This window comes from Apostichopus japonicus, chromosome 3, assembly GCF_037975245.1.
Source record: "Apostichopus japonicus isolate 1M-3 chromosome 3, ASM3797524v1, whole genome shotgun sequence".
Taxonomy (NCBI): domain Eukaryota; kingdom Metazoa; phylum Echinodermata; class Holothuroidea; order Aspidochirotida; family Stichopodidae; genus Apostichopus; species Apostichopus japonicus.
Genome location: NC_092563.1, coordinates 23,816,657 through 23,841,932, shown reverse-complemented (window position 1 = coordinate 23,841,932; position 25,276 = coordinate 23,816,657). Strand labels below are relative to the sequence as shown.

The window sequence follows — 25,276 nt, the reverse complement described above, 5'->3', positions numbered from 1 at the left end:
TGCGACTGCTCCTCCCAGTCAATCGGGTCTTATGGAGCTCTTGAGGTAAATTCCATCACAAAATCAAACTGTGTTTGTTTATTAGATGTGTTATGAACCTCCCGTGTCTGGAAAAGTTTGGAAAAGAACCTCCCGTGACAGCAGGGTCTGGAAAAGTTATAAATGAACCTCCCGTGGTATTGATTATTACACTTCATATTACACCAGGTAGGCCCACTGACCTTTCAATGCTAGAAACCTACAAAGATACATGTATTGTATTGTGCCCATATTGTTTTATCCGTCATTCTAAATTATTTGTTCATTTATAAATGAACCCCCTTTTAAACGGCAGTAAGGAGCCTACGTGCTTTCATCATTAGTTTACGTACGCTACTGGGTATTGTTACGGACTTGAAATATTCTACCCATTTTATTAAACAGTTGTCACTTGCGTCTGTATTAACTATAACCAGGGAGCTGTTACTGTTAGAGTAGCAGCTCCCTGCTATAACTATGCCTAAATAGCAATGTCCCTCTGTACTATACTATTTATTACACTGGTACGTGTACTAGAATCCCTGACATGTAACTTAATTGAGAACTTTCAGCACCCAAACAAACACCCGAGAGATATCACTGCATAGTCTGTGACGTGGACCAATAAGCCGTAACAACGACCGATAGTCCACGCCCATTATGCTAATATGGCCGCGTCGAAGTGGGAAAAATAATTTCGCATACGGCTCTGACTGTATACATGTGTGCACAGGGATGACAAAAATCCATAGAAATTTGACAATTTCTATGCAAAGATCAGACTGTCACGTGATAGCTACTAAGCATATATTTAATTGCGTAAAGCAGAATATCAATTTACGTTTGTGCAGAAGCACACGTCTGTTTGACTGACAGTATTAGCTAAATATGCATTATGACAGCTTATTTGTGCCCCTTTCTCAACGGAGATTCAAATTAAAAATGTAATTGTCTTCAGTTATGAACAAGGAAAAAGAGCCATGAAAAGCAGACGTGACTAAAAAAAAACAATTATAAAAGTTCATATCGACTTCGTGATATCTCAATCTTAAAACTTTGCAATGTTCAGTCTTTAGACGAAGTTTGGGACAACCCTTCAAATTGTTACATATATAGCAGGGTTCCCTAACTTTATCCCCGCGAACCCCCTGTGGATGTCAGAGTTGTCCATGAACCCCAACTTTTCGAGACACGATCTGAGTCATTATTATACTATAATACGCATAACAATGCTTCGTAAAGATCAAGTTCATAGTGTATTATTGTACTGTCATGCGTTCACCAACTTCACCAAAGTCATGCGGCCTGTGTCTGATTCATAATTCAGTCATTTATCATATGCACGGTACGGAACTACTATTGCAACATATGCGTATGGAATGCGAAAAGAGTTTGTCGATAGGTACGACTTTTGTACATTACTAAATTATATGATATTTCAGAATTTAGTTCAACAAAATGTACTCTAGTTTTGACTTTCAGAAACGTCTCACGAACCCCCTGGGATGGACTCAATGAACCCCTGGGGGTTCATGCACCCCAGTTAGTGAACCCCTGATCCATAGGGTTATGTGCTACATATTTAATTCTTTGGGCCTACATATGTATATATATCTTACAAACTCACTGCTCCTCACTAACCGGTCTCCTTCTCTGTGACTGAACTTTTCCATCTTCCTGGTCTACACATTGCTAACGTTTAGCACTGCGCCCAATTAATTACTCACTTTCGGATTATTAGCTTCAACTTTCACTTCCGAAGACCATCAACCCTACTAGACCGAAAAGCATTGCAACAGTAGAGATGAGAAAGCTAAGAGAGGAACGCAGTAAAAATACCCATTCTGTATTTCGCATTTTGCGACACATGATTTCAATAGGAATTCATGGTATAGTTCAAGAACCTACAGGATATATATGACAAATATTAATTTTTTAACAACAACAAAATGGAAGAACACAGATTATCTAAGAAGACAGTGTGAAGTTAAAACAAAACAAAACATGAAATTACCACAAACTAAAGCCGAAAACCGACGAAGTAATACAAAAGCCGAAAAACAAGTAATCAATACCAAATTTGGGGTAATTACAGGGAAAATAAGAATAAGCAGGGGAAACAGCATCGGTAAGGGGGGAAAGCAATTTGCACGCTTATGATAATAATAATCAACAAAGCCAAATTTCCAAATAAGGTTGAGTGGGGTGGGGAGTTGTAATTACAAGAGACCCAACATGGAGGTTCTCGCCTTAATAGGGATGAATTCACATAAAAAGGATGGATCTCTGGGGAGAATATGAATAGGTATTCCCTGACTGGGATGAGTGCAGCAACCCAATATACCATAAACCTAATCTATGATACCAACTGCATAGTGTGGTAGGCTATATGTTATCGATAAAGCGCCGTACCAAGCCCGGCGGTTGCTTCCGCTAGTGGCGTTTCTAAGGTAACAACATGGCAGATGTACATGTCGTGAAATGATTTGACCAATCGCAGCAATCTTGTTTACAACCCGAACGGACCAAACGCTCTCAAAAGGTGCCATGACACAATTATACAGTAATGTACATCCGGCGCACAAAATGTTAACCGTCAAAAGAAGACGTAAAATGACTTACTGCAGTTCTTAGTTTTGGCATGTTTCCAATCATCACCATTGTTTTCTAAAACTCTAAAAGGGTTGCAAAGTTACTGAAAGTTTGTCCAAAGTACAGGCAATCAATCTGCTTAATTCATGCAAGGGTTGTTTTCTTTACTACAAGGCCAAGGACCACAGCCCTTTAATTTTCCATTTGTTAAAACTAAAGGTTAACTTGCACTCAATCCATTCATGTTGTCCTAATTCTATATTTTCCTTCTTCTGTTGACGTCTGACCTTCAACTAAAGCCCATGACCTAACATACAATGGAAAGCATATGCAAACACCTTTTGGAAGTGGCTTTATTTACCAATCCAAGAATAAACAAGAACAATGTCGTTTGGTCTTCGTTCAATTTGAAATTGTTTATTTGGTGTAAATGGCGGATACTTGGATGGAAAATAGGTTGTCTCTATCAACGGGAAACAAAGATAGCCGTTGTCAGCCGAGTCCCCGGGGGAATAAGGACATTCGAAATGGGATGAGAGAGTAGGGTAGGGAAAGTAAGGGGTGGTAGACTTGCTTGTTACCTCGACGGGCAAGGGAGGGGATGGAAAGAGTTGCAGCATGGGCATTATTAATGGTGGGTTCCACGTTTTATAGACGAATACATGTGTCGTAAACAGGTAAATATACTTTTTGAGGTCGTTCACAATATGTTGATGTAAAATGGTTACGGTTTCGTTCACTTCTGTACAGGCTATTCAGAAATAGGTGTTTATTGGCCGTAACTGTTCTACGACAGAAAGACGGACAAAGTTATGGACAAAAATATGAACAATTTGCAGGCTTTGTCGAAAATACATGCTCCAAACACTTCAATAATGAAGGATTCAGTTCCACTCTTTATTGAGTAATTAGATGTATCATGTATTTGTTCAAGGCATCTGCAATCTCATTAAACAAGGTACGATTTTGAATATACATCTATAACATTTATCATTTGATGAACACAAACGTCTTCTATAATTAGACCTTGGCGGGAAAAAAACGAAGAACTTAAGACAATAGTAACAGGATTTCATAGACAAAACAATAAACCCGGCTTACCTCAAGGCTGTCATGAAACAATAACTGACGTCCAGTAGGATATCTATATATAGATGTGTGTGTGTGTGTATAGTCCAGTACTATTATTGTAGATAAACCCGGTGCATGAATACAGGTAATATACCAGTATCTATCTATCTATCTGTCTATAAAGATATATATACATATATATATATATATATATATATATATATATATATATATATATATATATATATATATATATATATATATCTCACTCGAGATCCAGCCTTTCTCTAAATGCAGCATAGTTGTTTAACAGTTTTTCCGTTATTCCTATATATATATATATATATATATATATATATATATATATATATATGTGTATATATATATATATATATATATATCGTGACTGAGATATTAGCGCAATTAGCGCTCGGCGGGCAGTCAGCTCAATATTCTAACAGCGTATTTTCGGAGGCCGAAACTGATTTCTATTTATAATTTTATTGTTTTTGTTTTATATATTCGTTCTGAATGGTTTGGTAAGGGTCAGTTACGAATATATATGCTTTTGATACTGAAGTCTGGAGGTCAAGACACGTGAATCGTATGGAAAGTAGTCAACTTTGTCAACATCTGTTTGAAACAATTGCTTTCAAACACCTCGTTGACTTTGACATATGCAGGCCTATATTACATTATATAGTCAGTGAAAACTCAAAGAAATGGCGAAAGAAGACATTTTGCTTTTTGTGGTTGCTGTTATAACTACTCTTCGAGAGACTAACGGACAGGACACGATGGAGTCAGAATTAGGTGAGTTCCTCCTCTCGTTTTTATCTGCGAATACAGAAGATGCTCAGATAGGTATCTTGTGATGTTTTATTACAATAAAAAAAATAATATATAGAAGAAAAAAACAGCGACGGACGTAAAGGAGGATCCTGGCAACAGTTACTATTGAAAGGAGAGTCATTCACCGCATTGGAATACGTCTCACATAGGACTGTACAGGATTAGCCACATTAGGTCAGAACGATCTTATAGTTTGCATATACATGTTGAAGATTATGAGCCTACATTCTAGAAATTGTTTCAGAATAACACACACAGAGCTGGGTAACTTGGACTTTGGTTGAGTATACTGGTTTTCATATATTGAAGGCAATGGCTTATATAACTGTTTCATCTAGGCTGGTCGAGAGAGGAAGAGTTGGGTACAGCAGGGAGTTGTTCCATAACAACTCCCTGGATACAGGCTAAGGAAGTTTCCGCGTACAAGACTGTCCGTAATTTATCTCATATTGCCCCTCCTATCGTGGTGGTAGGGATATACTAACATGTTAGATCCATAGAGGCACTTGGTAGACACCCTTACATATAGTTACACACTATAGGTTAACTATGTAACACACGACTTGATTTCTTGGCCTATTACAAACATTGTCTATGTGTATTTGTTTTCGGGGCCGGGAGGGGGGAGGGGGAGGGGGGAGGTTGGAAATTGAATGAAATTTGTGACAGTGGGGTACCACTTTCTGCGTGCATGGTGTAGTCTTGTTGTGTATCAAACTATCAGTACGGGCTAATGTTTCCACATTTCTAGAGTTACTTACATTAACCAGAGTCCATAAGCGTATATGGCCCACATGGCCATGTCATGTGTATGGTAAAAGCATATACATGCATGCATAAGTATATATACATACTTAAACATAAAAACATGAATAGGCACGCATGCGTATATGACCAAACATCCACGTATATAGGTATAAACTCACATATAAGCAAACATGTATGTATACACACTCCGGTATGTGTACAACTAACATGTATAATGTATAAACATACATGTTTACAACGTAAAGATGTCTCAAGGGTATACGTTTACTTGAAGTCAATTCCCCTTTTCAGGACAGTTAATTAGAAATTATATACCATAAACATGCGAGTACTGGGGTGCCTAGGGAGAAGTTACTTTAATTCTTATCATTGCGGCCAAGTAAAAATCCACTAAACAGATAATTTACTAGGTTTTTATAATTTCAGCTTCGTTTCCTTTCGGTTATACTCCTTCATGCATATGTGGGTTTCATCTGTGGAGCCTCATATACCAGTGGGGCATTTACCCGCCCCCCCCCCCATAATACAATCATGAGGTTGGGGGAGGGTTCAGCAGACATATTATTACAAACACAAAATCCTAGTGTATAAATAACATGTATGTGCTGTAAAACCTTAACGGTCGAAAATTCTTCAACATTGCTTCAGAGTAACTTTTGCCTATGAGCAGCCTCCATCAGTTTACCAAAATTCTCAAGGGGGGCGGGAAGGGGATGGACCACCCTCCCCATTAAGCCCTTCACCTGACGACAGTACATCTTGAGTCCCACGGTGCAAACATGAATAAAGCTTATGTGATTGCAGCACATATCAGTGGCCATTAACGTTGATGATACCGATCGAGAAGTCAGAGCATTAGTATCAATCAATCGATTAAATATGCGAGCAAACAAGTAACGTATGCATAAATCAAGCAACAATAAATGTTGGTTTGATATATGATATGCGCGGAGCTTAGGGATAATAAAATAATACTGGTTCAAGCTTCAAGTCACGATTGGCCATTTCTATTTTTTACACTCTTTAGTATATATGTGGGAAGGCGGGGTGGGGAAGGGGGTGGGGAAGGGTGGGGAGGGTATTGGTGACCTTTATAGTAATACTGAGTTTTATTTACTTTTGGAAAAGCACAAAAACAATGACTACAGATTCAAGAACAAGAAAAGAATGAAAGAAAGAAAGACGGCCTATTCAAGGCTACACAAAAGATATTACCTAAAAGCTTAACCAAGGATCAATGGCCTCTGTGTTATGAATTAGCACTTTACTATCTGGTGGGTGATATATATTTGTTATTAAGTTTTTTGGCTTGTAGATAATATTATCCTATTCAATAATTCCTATATGCATATGAAGGAACAGGCTGTATTCAATGGCTCTTTACTAAACGACAAAATAACAGACCAGCATATTTGTAATTCTCTCCGCTGAAGTTCAAGTTTAAGGGCTCTGACCTGTATCACAATCGTCAAATTATAATCTATAGTATCTATTAATAGCACTTGCCACAGCTGTTATTATAACCCAAAAATACTGACACCGGCCATGTACTTTATAATTATACTGATTCCCGTGTGTTTGGAACTAGCGATGAGTTGTATAGATGCATGCACGTATTGTACAGATATATATATATATATATATATATATATATATATATATATATATATATATATATATATATACATATACATTATGATGAAAAATCTTAACATGACTCCTGTATGTCGTTAACTACGGAGTATATTTGGTTTGTTTGTTCAATGTTTTTCGAAGCCGCTTGGAAATTATCAAAACATTAAATTTTTATCATTACGAGTTCAACCTGGTTAGCCCCTCGCTTGGCCTATACCCAGAAGAAAGTCCCGGCGATTTTCCGGGTATCACGTGATCGACAAAGTAACCGAAGCTGTCTTCTTTATCTTACTCCTGAAGCTCTTTTGTGAAAGTTTATTCGTGCTGCAGCAGCTGCTTAATTAATTTATGTTCTAAATTAATAGAAGGATTAATTGCACAACCAGCAGTAAGCCCTAAGCAGTATAAAAGTGACTAATAGACCACAAAATAATAAGGCATCGAGGAAAGTACATCCGATGTCTCTCATAAGAACAAGACAGATTTGGTTGTGGGAAATTGTCCGGATTTATGAGTAGAAAAACCTGAATTTAGAATGTTTCACCTTCATGTGTTAAGTATTATAGGAAGATGATAGTCTATAGATGAAACAATGATATAAATACTGTTAAATAAAACTCTTCGACGTAAACATATCTTTCATTGTCAGCCAAGTGATTCGTCTTAACCCGGATTCTTAAACTCGACGTATGGAAGATCTGGCTACGTGCGCATGCATGTGCATCGAACATATTGTTCGCCATGTCACCCACACAAAGTGATGACATATGTATATACGTTGGCTATTATAGATCTGTTGTACGGAAACGTCATGGTGCCGTTGAAAAGTTAGAATTGTTTACTTAATGAATTATGTTAGTAGTTGTCATAAAACTATTGAAATGTTTTGTAATGAAAATTGATTTAAAAACAAATCAGTTTGCAGATTAATGAGGAATTAATCAGTTAATTAAGTTGTCGCAATTTGCTTAGATCTGAACTGCATGATCAATCCATCAGTTTGTTGTACGTTAGCAACATATTTATAGAAAGATCTTAATATTTTATGGCATGTCAACGTTTCCATACTATCACCATATTTCTCTCAACCAGTAACTGCTATGTTAGCCTGTTAGACGAGGTTTCTCCTCGCAACCAGGTAAGTAGCAGAACCCTAGTTAAACAAAAAACCTGATATGTTATAACTCACAACTCATATTTTTTAAATCATTTTTTCAATCTCTCAGATAATACACGGGACGACCACAATCATGCACATGGTACGTCACCACACCTCGTTTACATACTAACATCGGTCATTGGCTTGGAGACGTTTATCATCACCATCGTAGCTGTCTGGGTCATTTGCAGGAATTTCTCGTATTCTGCACAGAGACGAGTAACTGACCTAGAAGTAAGAATAATTTACCGAACAAGATATGGTGACGTCAAAGTAAATCCGGAGGGGCGGGACGGGGCATATTTTCACAGCATTGCCCGCTACTTGGCGTTGTGCCACCTCAATTCCACTACTATGAGACGTTTCTCCAGTTCCCCTCCCCCTCCCCCGCCCCATCTCAAATTATGGTGCAAATGAACCAAAGCTGCATAGGGCCTGTAAGGTTTTCTGCAGTAATGTCAACTGATAGCCTATATTACACGGATTTTCTACAGAGCATTATTACTCACAGGACGGTTAATAATCTAAGTTAATAACAAAGAAGGTTGCCGCCTGTGGCGAACCAGGGCGCGTGAATATCTTTGTAAAAACTTATTGGAGCAATTTGATATCCTCTTGCAACTCTTTTCTCTTTTTTTGTGGGGGGGGGGGGGGGCTGTTCTTTGTTAAATGAACCCCAAATTATTCGTAAACATCGAGTATGAGTAAGCGCAGAAAAACAGGCTGTCCGACGGCAAAGGAAAATGATATACAATGTTACCACTAAGTACAGTAAGGAAATGGCCGCAATAACCTGGTGGTTCTTTAATTGTACATATTGGGCAAACTGACGACCTTTAAGTATAGTCTTAGCCATAGAAATTCTACCGATTGTCACTGATGACTGTAAATTAATAGTTCAATATGAATAGATATTCACAATATATTGTATTTCAATCGAGGATGAAAGAATTATCACATTTCCCCCCTCCTCTTTCAGGGAAATGTAACAAGGAATCCTCGAATCCTGAATCGGGGTATACCTGGTCGACCGATACTTGGCGGGAGATTTGAACACATTCCAAGAAGATCCAGAACGAGACGAAACGATGGCCGTCCCATTGCTAACGTGGTCAATATCATTGTTCCTCCGCCTCCTGGTGATATATCAGAAACTCCAAATACCTCAAATGAAGAGATATCTTGTAAACATAACATAAAGTGTTCGCATGATATTGCTGATTGTGCTAGTACTAGTAAGGAATGGCCTAATGTTATACCTTCAGCACCTAAGCTATACTAAAGGCATTATTCATAATCCGAGGGTTAGTCAGGGTTGACATTGCCGTTCCCCAGGAATGCATGCACGCACAAATCTTACTTCCGAAAATGGGCGAAGTTTCAATGTAACGGGTCGTTCAGAAGACTCATCAAGGCCGGATTCTCGTTGACGATAAAGCAATACGATCATGAAGTTACGGAACGGAAATCCTTGGTACTGTCGTTATACGTATGGAGTTCGAGTTTACACTATTGATATGACAACTAGTCCTTGGTGAAAGTGTCTAAGTTTGATAAACGCTTGAAACAATTAAATATGCATATTCATAGTCTAGGATACTCTCTTGGATGGACCACTTCAGATACTATTTTGAGTAACACCTGGCGCTACAATTGCTGACAGTGGTCGACGAGATAAAAAATAACATACAGGCAGTGGAGGGGGGGGGGGGGTTGGCTCCTCACCTCCGACCATCAGTCGGGGGAAAGTGGTTTATTCGGAGGAATTTTTCATTTCTGCCAGGGAAGTGTTAGACCATTACCACTGGTATATCCCACCACTCCCCCACCCTCTCTCCTTTTTCAACCTCACACGAATGATTTATTAGCAAAATCTTGCATTTAGAGCTACTTACATATACCTTAATTATACTCAAAAAATGAATCAGAAAACACCATTTGACATTTTAAAAGTTTAATATAGGACTTGGCCTCAAAACCTATCAGATACTTCATTCACTGGTTGCCTTCCTACAAAATGTCAGGCTTCTACCTCAATCAGTCGGAGGATATTTTCATTTTGTAATCCTATACATGTCACTGCATAGATGACAGCATGTCTAAGTTTACAGGGGAACAATCCTTAAGATAGGATTTGACAAAGTTACCTACCATCATGTATATATTTTTTTATGGTGATGTTTGTATAAAAATAATAGATGGAGTCCCTCGCGGTTTTACCCACCGGAACTTATATATATATATATATTTTAATTGACCTTTTTTCAATTGTTATTAATTGTTATTTAAGCCAATTGTTATTTAATTGACCTTTTTTTTCCACTGTAAGTTTTTTATTTAATTCTCATGAAGCACAATTGTTTACGAGAAAAACCTTTTTATAATATCTATATTTATTTATTTATTCATGCAAACTTTAAAAAAAACATAAATAGACTTTTTTACTTTTTAAATCAATACTTAAATGCATATAATTCATATGATCGGCAAAATAGGAAATTGTATATATATATATATGACCAATAAACACAAATAAAAACACTTATTTTTGAGAGACAAAAATTTCCTTCTCTATGATTATTGCTTTTCTCTTTGTGTAAAACTGGCTCAGGGAAGCAAACTTGTTTACATGAATTACCCTTTTATAATATTTGTTGCTTATTTATATAAGCTGCCTTCAAAAAATCATATCTTTGCCTTGTTATTCTTTCAACTTATAATTTAATTCAAATAATTCACATCATCTGTAATATTTGTGATTTAATTATCAATAAACAAATTAACAATTTTTTTTTGTTTCTTTGAGTGAACAAATTTATTTATTTTGTGATTATGACTTTTTCCTTTGTGAAGCACTGCTCGAGGTATGAATTCGAATCAGTGATATGTTTACCATTACTATATTAAAGAAGAGTGATCAATTCAAAAGGATTGTCACTTTTGCCAGATATGGAAATATGAATTTCATTACAGTGAAATATCTACCAAGGATAACTTCCAACAACCTCAGCTTAGTAACGCTTCTCGCAAATAACCTCAAAATGAAAAATACAACAAAACAAGGGTTGTCATGGGTGGGTATAAAATGGATTTGGTACCCTGGCAGTGGAATTTTGTACGCAACAATCCACATGCCACAAAATATTAGAATGTACCTAATCTATTGACATAAAACAAGAAATAAAATATGACGTTCTACATCTTGTCCATCTATTAAGTTGAAATAATTTTATCACAAGTAGGAGCTCTGTATACAAAATCTTCAAACTAAACATATTTCATGTCTTTCCTTGTCATAGGCTAAGCTTCCCTGGCCTCGTCAATAAGGAGTTTGAAAGCCTTCTTGCAAGCCTCAGAAACTTTGCTTGAGGGCTGCGAGCTGCACTTTGCCCATCTGTTGCCTACAGCGTTTGATATTATGTATTAATACTGCAAATCATGACTACATAACAGCATACCTTATTTCAAAGCAGGAATTAATCCACCCCCCCCCCCACCTTTTCTTTTTACAAAAGTACTTCTTTAAAGCCGATTGGAAACCAAAGCACAGAGAATGCACAAGATTTTATCATTGAAAAGCTCAATACCATGTAAAACAAGAACCGGTTTTAAACATTAAAAGTAAAGATTTTGATATTTAGGGCTGGATCCATCAACATTGATAGTCTTCAACATACTAACCTAGCACTCAAATGTTTTATCATTTGTAAGGGGGCAAAAATTGATGAATGAAATAACCGGAATGAGGATAAAAATAACAAGTCCTACAAATACTAGCTCCAGTTCCTCTGAAATATATTCACTGTTTAAAATGATCTCTTTCTGGAGTCCAACAATAAATTTAATGATGTTATTTTACCTTCCATTATTCTTGGTAAATGTTCACAGGTCACAAACAGGAGCGATCATGAAAGGTATTCAGAACCAGGGGGCCACCTTCTGTGACATGTGGACCCTAGTTAACAGGCTCTTCAGTAGAACCATTGGCCAACTGGGTGTAAGTCTAGGCCATTTGTCTTTTTATAATCTATCTTTTACAACTCTTTTTGATGTACAGAGCTATCGCACCAACAACAAATTACACAGACTATTTAGTTTGCTGTTTATTTTGACAAAAATGGTGATGCAGTTAAATGTCAAATGAAAACAAAAAAAAGCTCTTCGCATATTTTCTCGGAAATCTATGTGCGGCACCTGGTCAGCTCTTATTTTCATCCTTGCTCACAAACATGAACTTATAAAATAATAAAATTGTCTACGAGTAGTAAACTAAACACAGTACAACTCTTGTCAAACAAATGCTCACACTGACTACCACAGCTCCCTCTCTGGTGTCCACAATGCTAGCTGTTGATGACTAAAGTCCACATTTTCACATTTTTTGGTCTCTTTAATCCATTTTCATCGGCTGTCTCGAGTCGATCAACATTAGGACTTCCTCTAAATTGTTTCTTCGTCAATATCACCATGGTGACAGCTCCATGGCAGTTCATCTTACTTTTCTTTTCTCTTCAAAGAATGCTTTCACATATTGCGCATTAGTCTTACCGACTACGTCCGAAAGATCCTGGGCAAAATATAAATGGACTGGCATTTACCACTTACCTAGGAAAATGTTTTCAATTTTTGTGTCAAGGGAGTGAGAAATTCAATCTTTGGTTATTCATCTATAGGTTATTATTTTGTGCACCCTTTCTAATCCTTTAGGTCATTTTTTTGTCATATTGAGAATCATTCATTGTGAAGGTGATATCAAACTCAGCTGTTTTATATACACTAGTTTACATAACCTTCATTTCTGGTAAAGGAGGTGAGGGGGAGGGAAGAGGGGGCTGTACCCATAGTATTAGAAACTTGTAGCTAGATTGCTTACAAGTTACCTAAAACCCCTGTGATCAGGGAACTGCTCTTGTCAGAAGGCAAATAGCACCTTCCTGTCAAATAACAGTTGCCTGTTAAAGAGCAATTCCTTGTCAAGTAGCATCTTCCCTTCACTACTCATATACATTGTTGCTTTAATTGGTCCAGGTACTATGAATTCTGAAGATTTTGAATTAAGAACTGCCCAACAAAGTCTTAAAGTTACTTTACTTATGGAGGAGAAAGAGGAACATTGCAGAAGTCAAACTCTTACGTGCATCGTTGCGGCTTGTATCCCATGGATGCTCTTGAATCTGCAGAGCAAGGCCTTGGCTTTAACGGATCCTAGCTTCGGTATCATCTGTACAGTACTGAGGACAGCTTGGTCCTGGGAGATGCCTCGCTTTACTTTAGCTATGAATGGATTGCCATTGGGTTTGTTCTCTTCATTAACCTGTATCAATTAGAATGAGAATGATAGATTTTATACAAATTTATTATTATTCAGTAATGGAATAATTATATAAGTATATATAAAACACCCAAAGCTCTCATGACATCACTTTCTGGGTTGTATTGAATGATACTGGAGAGTGGTCCGTGGTTACTGTGGACTCTTACTAGCGCCCCACAGCAAAGAATTGGTTGTATAGGGAATGTCAACAACTAAGGGCTGGATAGCTCAGTTGGTGGAGCGGTGGGCTGGTAACCCAGAGGTCGCTGGTTCGAATCCAATTCTAGCCATAAATTTCATTTTACTCCTTTCCAAAATTTATTATTAACAGGATAGAGATATAAGTTACACAATGTTACATTGTCACTTGGAATATTTCAAGAAATTCTACTTTTGTTTTAAATTGATTTTATCATCTTATCAATAGGCTCCCTTTGTAAGTCATAACTTTATTCTAAAGACATATAGGCTTCTTGTAAACTAGTACCAAACTGTAGTTACCCCAATGCTTGCTTATATCGCCACAACGGAAACTGTATTGATCAAATATTTAATACAACAACAATGATAACAAACGCAAAGTTCAGAATCAGACATAACTTTGTAAGTTCTCTGCAGGTAGAATCAGTCTGTAATGTAACAGATACATTACAATTGTTTCATATAACACAAATCCAAACATAAAGGTAGTTACAGGATAAAATGTTGTTTTTGTGTACCTTTTCTCTTCCCTAAGTTCTTGGAAGTGACATTGATGACAAGTTTGGTTACAGGTGGTTTATTTCTTGTAAATAATTTACCTACCATTTGCACAAGCAAGTTACCAGCCTCGACTTGGTTTGTGACTGGAAGAAGAACAAACCCCAATTCTATGACCACAAACTTCTGCACATCAAGAAAATATTGCTCTGTCATTGGTGTCTTCTCAACCAATACGATGCCTTTTAATTTCTTCGCCTGTAAAAATAAAAGATGTAATAAAAAAATAAAAATAGGAAGAAAATGAAAGAAATTTCAGGCAGCTGAGTTTTACAGTTCAGAGTCTTTCTGTCCTTAATAAGATGTATCTAGGAATTGAAAAATAAAATGAAAATGAAGAGGAAAAAAAAATTGAAAGATGAATTCATGAAAATTGGCAAACAGACTATGGGATGAAGCAGAGGTTTGCCTGATAATATCAAACTTCACTGAATGACTCTCTTACTCACTTTATAACACTGCAACAACAGCCTATGAAAATCATTGAAACAACTGTTCCAAAAATGCAAGAAAATTGCCCAAATTGATGTATATAACTTAATAGGGAAAGATTCTTCTGTCATTTCAACAATTCAAATCTCTGACATGAAAGAAGAGGTCCAATTTTAAGAGTGATATGTATAGAAATTTACAATTAAGGAATGGCAGTCCAACAGTATGCTACAAAGCTGTTTCCAGGGACATTTAAAGCTACTGCTTATAAAGCTATAATGACTCCTTTTAGCCATGATCCAAACAAACCACTTTGTAAGTAGTCTATGTACACAAGAAACCTACAGTAATTTACTGTGGTATATGAACCTTGATAATCCATTGGGCAAATAAGTAGCACTGACTGATCAAATTAATACTTAAAAAATCCTTACCTTTCTCAGTTTAGCAAGTTTCTTTCTGTATGCTGGACCACTGATCAGATCTGCTTCCGAGACATAAATCACTGCCTTGTCATGTGCTGTGTGGAAATCTACAACTCCGGTGTCACCTTCAAAAACTATTCTTACCCTACCTATTTTAAAAAGAGGGAAGTAGGGCCAAGTACACACATAAACAGAGAAAGAAAGAAAAAAATATCATATAAATACATAAATAACTAAAACATCATCCTAGAGTACAAACCCTTGGTTGGCTTCTGAAACAATCTGAAATTTAATTAAAACTGTGGCAGTTCTTTCCATTCTAATTAACAAGTAACATGCTTTTCTATATGACATTTTATGTAACTATATAGGAATATCAAAGTTGATAAACAGTAAGCCATTCCTGTTATACATTTGTCATGATGTGTGAGTCAATATGAATAATTCATAAAATAAAGAAATCAAGATGTCAATGGTTCTAGATTCCAGACCACACAGGGTAAAATTGAGGGGATATTGCCACCTTAAACTTCCCCTTTTAGGGGAAGTTTAAGGTGGCAATAGCCCTGGGTCAAATAAGGGATAAAATATAATGTAATTCTGCATTAAATGTCCCTGGGGCTTGACTTGGCTCCTCAAGTCTCAAAGCCCCTGATTGAGGCATATAAACTACATTTCTGTTTTGTAAGCTTTGTAGCATGAAGTAGTACCTTGCATGGTGTTAGCAACCTCTGTTCCCTTCCATCGAGGGTGGCATACTATACCACCGGGTGGAACTCTACCTCTGTCATGATGAGGGGTAGCATGGACCAGGGATGCATTCGATGAAGTCGTTTCAAAGTCAGAATCAGCCATAGACATCACTTCAGCACCTTAGATAAAAGTTTCAATTATTACTTGATAGGACGATGATTAAATTACTTAGTCCTGAGGTGATAATTACCCACCACATACTTTTTTATTTTCGATTTGTGAAATTGGTACAGCTACAGTACTGTAACCTCTAGTCTTGGTTTGCCATTGAATAGGACAGGATATTAGAATAAGACAGTTATGGTAGTGATGCAGAAACTTTCAAGTTGTTTATTGATTTGCTGTATATGCCACGACAGATTAGCTTGGCTAAGTACTTAGCAGTCAAATAACTAGTTTGGTTAGGCTTAATCACTAGTATATAAGCTAGGTTTATTAAACGTAGTGGCTATTATGAATGCCTGCCTAAATTCTCTGTCATACGGCATAATTCCACCTGTGAATGTGATGTCGCTCGTCCAGACATCCCTTATTCCCAATTTGCTAGTCGATATTATGTAAAACTTACCGGCAAAAATGGACCATCTGCTACCTTGGCCATACGCCTTAGTTAAGACGATTTATTTTTATCTTGATCATCGACATTTATGTCTTACGGCATCTGATGAATTTCGACAACGGTCTCAGGCATGATATCAAAGGCGTTCCATACTTCAGCTTATCTTATGTAATTCAATGCTACGTACACACGAATATGGTTCAGTGGGTTACAGAATCGTCAAGTGTATGGGAAACCCAGTAGGCAGTGAAGGTAAGCTGCTTCATTAGCATGTATCTTAAGCACAATTTAAATGACATGGAATTTACATGAAGAAGTTGTCTAATTCATTTTCTTCTTTTGCAGCATATTCTCAACATCCTCTAGGAACAGTGTATATGGTCTCACTGTACTGGTACTAGTTTCGCGATACTGAGCAATTTACCACAGTTAGCACAGTAGCAACTTAGGCCTTAAGTTACATTGATCAACTCCCAAGCTGAAATTGTTCAGTTCACCTACCAAGGAACAAAATGCCATCTTCGCCGGACAAATATTCTGTTTTACTTCCAACATACAATGAACGGGAGAACCTTCCTTTAATAATTTGGTTACTTGTGAAGCACTTTGAAAAATGGTGAGTTGGTTTATCAAGGCCTTAATTTAAGTTACACTCAGAGGCTCTCCCAACAATGGCCACACATTATTACTTTCAGCCATCATTGGGAAGGACTGAGTGTAATGCAAGGGGAGGCTGGGCTTACTGCATTCATTATTGTATCGTATGTAATTGACTTGTAAATTGTAGGCTTTGACCCATGTGTAAATGTATTGCACTGAGATTTCCAAGTTTTTCCATCCAAATTTAAAACTATCAATTCTATAACTGAAAACTTAAAGTCACCCGTGACAACATTCTTTAGGCCTAGACGACATTTAGTACTTTTACAGAGAGACAAATTTCCATCGTAAACAAGCAGTTTTGATCTTTGGCATGTTGTTTGCCTGCAATAGAATATGCTTAGTTGGTTTTGCACACTGCTGCATAAATCGTTCGAAGTGATTATTCGCAGGGCAGCCCGACGAATAACGTACACAGATACCTTATGCGCAGGGCTGTGACAATTTTGAAAATAGGTTTATTATTAGGTTTTGCTATTGATACCAGTCAGTTTAGGGGCCTTGAAAAAGCCAACCTTTTGGGCCCAAATAGTCTTAGCCACTTTATAAGCTAATTTTTGGAACCCCAGCAGTTCAAGTTTAAAAGCTTATTTTAAGGGAGCTTATCTTGGGATTCCCCAAAAGCCGATATTGCCTGAAAGCCAATATGGTCAAGGGTGTGACACCCCCCCCCCCTCCCACTCCTTTACATGCAAATGAGCAGTCACTCTGCAAAAACAAAGGTGAAAATGAGGGATGACATTTTTTATGTTGGCGGTACTAATGCTAGACTGGTTCAATCTTAAGGCCCTAGGCTCCCAAAACCAATCCTAACAGCTGCATTGAGGTAGGAATCCCAAATGCCAATAAATTCCTCAAAATATAGAGGCTCCCAATTAAGACTCTCAAAAAGATAGCTGGTGCCCAAAAGTAAACTCGAATAGCCCCAAAAGTTACTGAGCCCGTTAACCCAGTCTAAGGCTGCCCTGTGAATAAGGTGTATGTGTCTGGCTATTCGCAGGGCTGCCCTGTGAATAAGATACTTGTGTCCGGCTATTCACAGGGCTGCCCTGTGAATAAGGTGTATGTGTATGGCTATTAGCAGGGCTGCCCTGCAGATAAGCCCCACCTAAATCGTTGGTCTAAATTATTTTCAACTGATGTATCAGACTTCAGAACTTATACTCAGGCAATAGTGTACATATCGCAAAAGTTGTGTTTGGTTTTTGTGTGAATTGAAAGTAATGGGACGTGGAGTGTGAAACAGTGAAAGTTATGTAGATTTTTTAACAACTGCTCTGTTCTTAATTTGGCCTCTCCTGTCCTGAGATGATATAGATATTTTATCTCAGAAAATCTGCCATTTGAACAAATTAAGCCACCCCCCACCAATATTCATCTTCATCAGCAAATTTACAGTTATAAGTACAAACGTCACTAAGGTAATTGCATATACTTTCATAAAGCATGTTTGAGGTTGTTGTAGTTATACTTGAACTCCGTCTCTAAAATGTGGCATGATAGATATTTAGAGGAAAATTTAAGCATTGTTATTAACCAATTAAATAATTTAATTGGGAAGAAAAGCAACTGCAGTTGGCCAATGTTAGATGTTCAGGCTTATGTAGATTTGGAATAATTGTAAAGCTAGTTATATATACTTCGTTTAGCCTTGTGTGGTGCTATAGGTTTATTACACTGGTTAGTTGCATGGACATCACTGTTAGACTTCAGTTTTTCGTCTATTTTATATATGTCAAATCTGTATATTACCAGAGTTATACATTCAATACCAAATTGTACATTTCTTTTGTCAGTAATTACAATTTTGAGGTAATTGTTATCGACGATGGAAGTCCAGATGGAACCCTAGAGGCTGCCAAGCAACTCCAGAAGATTTACGGTGAAGACAAAATTGTGAGTAATTAAAGTTTTTGTAACTGAAAAGGCCATCAGTGTGACCCAAAATGTGCTAGAGTGACAGGTCAAATAATGCTCCCTCAAGTGTGTTAATCTTAAAGAAGTTTTACTGCCTCGTCGATAATACAAGTAAATATATTTTCACCCTCAACAATCCTCAATATCTGGGCATAGCTTGTACATATTAACAATCTTTAGGAATGTACCTTTGAAAACATTTAAGCAATTATTTGATGCTATTCATTTCTGGCCACTACTGCTCACCTTTAAAGGAGACATTGATAATGGTGATGCGAATAAAAGAAGCCAGTGGAAATTATGTTTACATTCTTTTTTGATAACATTATCTCAAGTTTCTCAGATATTATTCAGTCAATGATTTGACCGGTATTGTTCTTAAATCAATATAGTTGTTGAAGCCAGGTCTTATTTTTAATCTGAAAGTATCCATCAGCATAATCCTGCAAAGCTTTTGGTTTGTATCCAGAAAGCACAGTAGTGTGAAGTAGTTATTTATTTATTTTTTTTTGCAGTCTCTAGTTGACGGAACTATTTAATATACTGTCAGATTTAGGATGAATATTCATGAATTAATATTTCTGACATTTGAAGAATAAAAATGTCCACCAAAAACCCTGTACAATACTTTTCACATGACTTATATTTGTTGAGCAAACAGATAAATAAGTTAATAATTGAATGCAGACAACATTATGGACTGTGTATGAGCTTTATAAATAATATTTGGAATCCATCCATACATTGTATATCCTTCTATCTTTCTTCTAGGTTTTAAGACCTAGAGCAAAAAAGCTAGGTCTAGGTAAGTTGTCTGATATTTCCTTAAAGTTTTTTCTTACTATCCCCCTAGGAATGGTTACATTTTTTCAAAATGTTTTTGGTTTTGCTATATGGAAAATTTTGGACCTTAAAATTTAGTGTTTTCAAACCATTGTATTTATAATTCCAGCTTTCCTGGTGATATTTGGAATGATACAATCTAAGTGAGGCAATTTTGTTTGGAATAAACTGAAGTAAAATTTATATGTATACATATATATATTGCATCATTAACAAAAATCGTTTCTTTATTTACATTTTTACAGGTACAGCTTACATTCATGGTATAAAGCATGCAACTGGCAACTTTATCTTCCTTATGGATGCTGATCTATCCCATCATGTGAGTGGTCATTATCCATTCAAATAGAACTCTGTTGCAACAGTTGTGAAAGAGTGTACATTTTATGTCTATGGATTAATAATAACACCATAGCCTCCTTGATGATGAATTTGAATAATGCATATTCATGACATGAGCTTTCAAGTTCAACTAAGGTCATCTGAAGTCCTCACAATACAGTCTTTCCTGTACTACTCAAGAAGTTTGTAAGTTGTGCCCCAATAGATGTTTCAATATCATTGTCTTTGTCCACGTTGATGTGTATAACTCAGGAGTCTCCTTAGCAGTTAATTACTTACTGGCCTTTTTTTTGTGCAAAGTTCTACATTCGGATTCTTTAATAGATACTGCTGTTTTTTATTTTAAATTATTGGAAAAGAGCTAAGAAATTTTTGACTAGAATTTGATTCAAACCAGGGACCTCATATAAACAAATCCTGGGCTCTACCAACTGAGCTATCCAGCCCTTAGTTGGTAGTGATCTGTGTGTAGCCATATCTTTCCTCAGGGTTGCAAGGAAGAGGTCACATTACCTTGCACACCCTGTAGTAAGGGATCGTACCCCAATATCATTTCATACAACCCTGAAAACAACAGGGAATGACTTTCAAATGGAATTCAACTTCTTATGTTTATATCTAAGTAAGCTGAAGAGTGCAGCATTTCTTAGCTAGATTGAGATTCGAACCAGTGATTGACCTTGTAGCCCTCAGGCCCTCAGGTTTGATTCCCATTTTAACCACAAATTTCTTCGCTGTTTCCCAGTTTGTTCCCAGTCAGTTTTCATGATTCAATTATTATACTTAGATTTCTAATTGATTTGAAACTGCTCCAGGCTACTTGGTGTTTGTAGGGTACTGCTGTGTGGATATCTGATTCATGTTTAATGACATAACAATGACAATAGGTGACATAAATATTTTCATGTTTTTTTTTTAATTCCTTACAGCCCAGATTTATCCCAGAATTTATCGAGTGAGTGTCAGTCTCTCTTGTTTTCACGTCTCATGGAAATTGTAGCAGTCTATCAATTTGTTAGACTGACATGTAATCAATATAGAGTGCAGCAATATCTTGTAAAAACATGCTAACATAAGTACTACTTCATTTGAATATGCAATGAATGTTATTGAACTATTAAAAGTTATAGTAGCCATAATTGATAGTGATTTGTAGCAAGTCTGGCTATGACTATATGACGAGATAGTTCAAAAGTTCAAAGTAAATCTTACGGTGAAAATCTTAGACTATGTGTGTCATTTTGTCCTCAAAGTACAAAAGTACTTTTAATATATGAGTATAGGCAGAATTTCAGGTTTGATATGTTATAGTCCAAGAAAATACAAAAACGTTTGAGTGCATGCACTAGTAATATTTTGTATAGCTATTCTGGGTTTCAAGATAATCACATTCAAAATATGTTAAATCTCTGGAATGTTCCTTAAAGTCTAAACTGGTGATGATGTTGGCTCCTCAGTGAAAGCCTAAATGTTTATCCATTTCTAATCTTCATTCATTCTAAAACATCAACAAAAGCATTATAGAGGTTTGTGTTGCACCTGAGACTCTGACCTAATGGTCTATGTCTTAGACCATATAGTCCAGTCACTTTAGTTGATGAACCTCAGCTGTCTAAATGGTCATTTCTCAAAATTTGAAAGTGTTCTAGAACTACAACCTGGACTAATTATATGATAGCAGTGCTTTTTAAAATCTGCAACAAATCAGATAATTTTGTGCCTTCATCCTTGAAGTAATAGTAGACATTTATGTTCAGTGTTATCATTACTAATGGAAGTCAAATATGGTGAATGGTGAATGAGTTTGTGATGGTGTTTACTTTATAGACTGCAGAAAAAACACAATTACGATGTTGTTTCTGGGACAAGATATGCTGGTGGGGGCGGTGTCCATGGATGGGATCTGAAGAGAAAAATCATAAGGTAAGAAGAGAGTAATTTTATCCAGCTTCATGCTAAAACTTCATGAATACTATGTAACACTTGTTGTCAGGCAGTTATCAAACTCCTGGTTCATGCATGGGTTTTTGTTGGGAAGGGTAGGGCTGGCGTCAGGAGGCTCCTAAGTGGTTTCATTGTTAAATCCTCAGAGACGAGTGATACCTTGAAGTTATCTTATATGTGCCAGTAAAGAATCTTTAGGAGCAAGGAGATTCGTTTCCTAAATTACAGAATACAATTTGTGACATTATGTTCCGTCACTGTTAGGTACAGAAACAAGTTGGATTCGGTAGTGTATTCTTCAGCTACTCCTTCTGTAAAAAAATAAAATAAAAATTATTTTAAGAGACTGTGACACAGTATGTTTCTCAAACATCATATTACTAGTAAGTTACATTAATATTATCATAGTGAACTTTGCCTGTCCTTTTGTGTGAAAAGCTTTTGTAAGTTTGTCTAGTAATAGACTAGAGAAATGTCTGGCATGCCTACTGTTAAATATACTCAGAGAACTAAACTAAATATAATTTCTCTTTTTCTAGTCGAGGAGCTAACTATCTTGCTCAAATTCTCTTGAGACCTGGTGCTTCAGATTTGACCGGTAGTTTCAGGTTTGTAGAAAGTTGTAAGGGGTGGGGATGAGGGTCAATCTGTGAGGTAGAAACTTAGAGGGCAGAGTGGAAGATGCAACCTTTTCAAGCATCAAATCACAAACATCACCTCAAAGTGCCAGACAAAATGGATATTTTAGTGGATTTCTGCTACACTGGTTTTAATTACAATGTATGCTTTTGTCTTATTTTCTTTTCTTATCAAAAGGGCAAGTTACAAAAAGGCAATTTCTCATTACCGAAAATGGAAAAATTGAATCACAAAGTGGGCACACATTTGAAGTTTTTCACAAAAATCGGGCAATTGGCAACGTCTTGATCAGTGGTTGTCATAAGCACATGCACACTGCCCTAATATCCACGATTTCCACGTAACGACATTCAAGTCAAATCAGATTGTGATCTGATCAGTGGGCAGTCTGAGACAAGCTTAAGCATCATAGTGAAATTGGCATGTATTTCATACATAGCAGTTTGAGATTTTGATGCTTGAAATGGTCATAGCAAATGGGCATGATCCCAATGTTGCACAGTGACAGCAATATATATATATATTTAATTTTTCTTTGGGCTATATTTTTTCACTTTAATGATTTTTCCTTGGATTAGATAGGGTTCCCACTTTACCTAATGAAATGTGAAGTTGACAGTAAACTAACGACTGTAGTGTTATTCATATTGAGATGCTTTCCAAGTTTGAAGTAGAAAATTAGGTATACATATTGAATTGAAACCTACCATTTGGTAGGTTGTGGGCTCAATATCTAGCCTGCTAAGATACGATGAATTTGCATATTAAGTTGTTACAATTCCTGCACGTTTTTTTGGACTCAAATCTCTGATATAGTTCTGACATTGCTTTTTGATGTTTTTTTTCAGATTGTACAAAAAGGATGTTTTACAGAAACTCATCGACTCCTGTGTTTCCAAGGGATACGTCTTTCAAATGGAAATGCTAGTCCGAGTTAGACAATTTAATTATACCATAGGAGAGGTAGGACTTGTATTCTTTGAATATCAATTATTTTATTACACCTCATTCGAAACTAGGTCAGATTACCGGCATGAGACGTATCTTTGTGCGCGAGTCTTCATACCCTTTAAGGCAACGTGTCGAATAGAAAAGCTGCAGCAGCTGCAAGATTTCCTGTAGCAAAGCTGAATCAATATCAAGTAGTAGAGATTATGTCTGCATATCAGTAGTACCTGTTTATGTGAAACTGTGGGGCCTATTGTGTGACACTGCACATCACTAATGATTAGGTCATACGCAGCCTGGCTGCAGAATGATGCAGCCCCCTTAGTGATCTTATTTTGACTCAGTGATTGATGAGTTTTGGTGTTCATTTCTGTCATTTCTCAAAATTTAAAAGTGGTAGTGAAATGTCACCTTGACTATTAGCAGTGGGTTTTTTTTGTCTTGGAGGGGGGGGGGCAGAATTTTAGGACAATCTATGTCATATTAACATTCCATTTTATACCTAATATCCTTTAACAACTGACCTTCTACTTACAGGTGCCTATCACATTTGTGGACAGAGTCTACGGAGAGAGTAAACTGGGGGGTCAAGAGATTGTCAGCTACGCTAAAGGTCTTCTCACTCTGTTTGCAACGACATGAAGTCTCCAGACAAAGATTAGAACAAAGATAATGTGCTAAAATATGAATGTCGTGAGGTTATGAGAGATTTGTATTTTTTTGTTGCTTTTTGAGAATGTGATAAGTCTAACAGGCTTTTACCTTTGCTATCCAATAGATGAGCTGTGTCATGAATCTTGTAAGTAAATTGGAGCAATAAATCGTATTCTGACTTGAAAAAGGGGTTTAGGCCAAATGTTACTAAGCAATGACAGATGTGGGCGCTAAAATTGGACAAAGATGGGTAGATCACAACATTCCTACGAAATAAGGATATATAAGGTCTATGAAAATAGCAGATATGAGGAAAGTGTCGATAAGAGTTTCCAGTATGTACTTTATTTCGAGAAACAAGATTGTAGCTAAAGTTTGTAGCTAAAAAAGTTTGAAGCTAAAAATGTTTGTCATTTTCATTGCCAAAAGAAGGGATGGCCTGGGTTATTAAAATTTAATGCTTAAAAAAGCTTGTTTGAATTTGAAATTATGAAGGAAATTCTTTAATTCATGCATAAGTGAAGGTACCATACTTGCTGTAGATTTAGAGTTAGGACTCTGATGAAGCTTAATGATGAAGCTTTCCCCACTTACTCCATTAAATGTTTAAATTGTCTACAGTTAGAAAGTGCATAATTTTTTTTTAAATTAACTTCTAGATATTTTTTTTAATCTTGCTTTTTTCTTCTTCTTTTGCATTCTAACGTATCATGCACCCTTACAATAAGTGCCAAAAAAAAAAATACAAAACTATTGTTTATCATCCATGTATCAGCAGTTGTTAAAAGTTTTTATTGCAATGAAATAATACAACGTGATCAAAATGAGAAGTGAAATGTGAAGCAGGGGGGGGGGGGTAATGTAACCAGGCCTGCTGTCTGAGGTTTCACTTAAGTATATTATGCAAATGAGAATACAAATTATTATCCAACACATATTTCTGTTTTATTTATTTTGGAATGACTGGCAGGTTGAAGATTAAGGAAGTCATA

At 36.5% G+C, this 25,276-nt stretch overlaps 3 protein-coding genes and 1 non-coding gene across 4 annotated transcripts; 3 read left to right on the top strand and 1 right to left on the bottom strand.

Annotated features, from left to right (window-relative positions):
* Positions 1 to 4,353: 4,353 nt before the first annotated feature.
* LOC139965559 (uncharacterized) lies at positions 4,354 to 10,026 on the top strand. Its single transcript, XM_071968050.1, has 3 exons — positions 4,354 to 4,494; positions 8,163 to 8,329; positions 9,075 to 10,026. Exons 1-3 carry the CDS (start codon positions 4,404 to 4,406, stop codon positions 9,375 to 9,377), a joined length of 561 nt encoding a protein of 186 aa, XP_071824151.1. The 5' UTR covers positions 4,354 to 4,403; the 3' UTR covers positions 9,378 to 10,026.
* A 145-nt stretch (positions 10,027 to 10,171) lies between these two features.
* On the bottom strand, positions 10,172 to 16,485 carry LOC139965557 (Fanconi anemia core complex-associated protein 24-like). The gene is made up of 6 exons (XM_071968048.1): positions 16,347 to 16,485; positions 15,736 to 15,897; positions 15,035 to 15,174; positions 14,214 to 14,366; positions 13,230 to 13,409; positions 10,172 to 12,662 (listed from the first exon to the last, which is right to left on the bottom strand). The coding sequence occupies exons 2-6, from the start codon at positions 15,884 to 15,886 to the stop codon at positions 12,585 to 12,587; spliced, it is 702 nt and encodes a 233-aa protein (XP_071824149.1). The 5' UTR covers positions 15,887 to 15,897; positions 16,347 to 16,485; the 3' UTR covers positions 10,172 to 12,584.
* Trnat-ggu (transfer RNA threonine (anticodon GGU)) lies at positions 13,627 to 13,699 on the top strand. The gene has a single exon. It is a non-coding gene; the product is annotated as a tRNA-Thr (tRNA).
* LOC139965553 (dolichol-phosphate mannosyltransferase subunit 1-like) lies at positions 16,453 to 25,040 on the top strand. The gene is made up of 10 exons (XM_071968041.1): positions 16,453 to 16,589; positions 16,683 to 16,953; positions 18,794 to 18,893; positions 19,686 to 19,719; positions 20,003 to 20,079; positions 21,029 to 21,054; positions 21,927 to 22,022; positions 22,583 to 22,651; positions 23,531 to 23,645; positions 24,168 to 25,040. Exons 2-10 carry the CDS (start codon positions 16,850 to 16,852, stop codon positions 24,270 to 24,272), a joined length of 726 nt encoding a protein of 241 aa, XP_071824142.1. The 5' UTR covers positions 16,453 to 16,589; positions 16,683 to 16,849; the 3' UTR covers positions 24,273 to 25,040.
* The last annotated feature ends 236 nt before the right edge of the window (positions 25,041 to 25,276 follow it).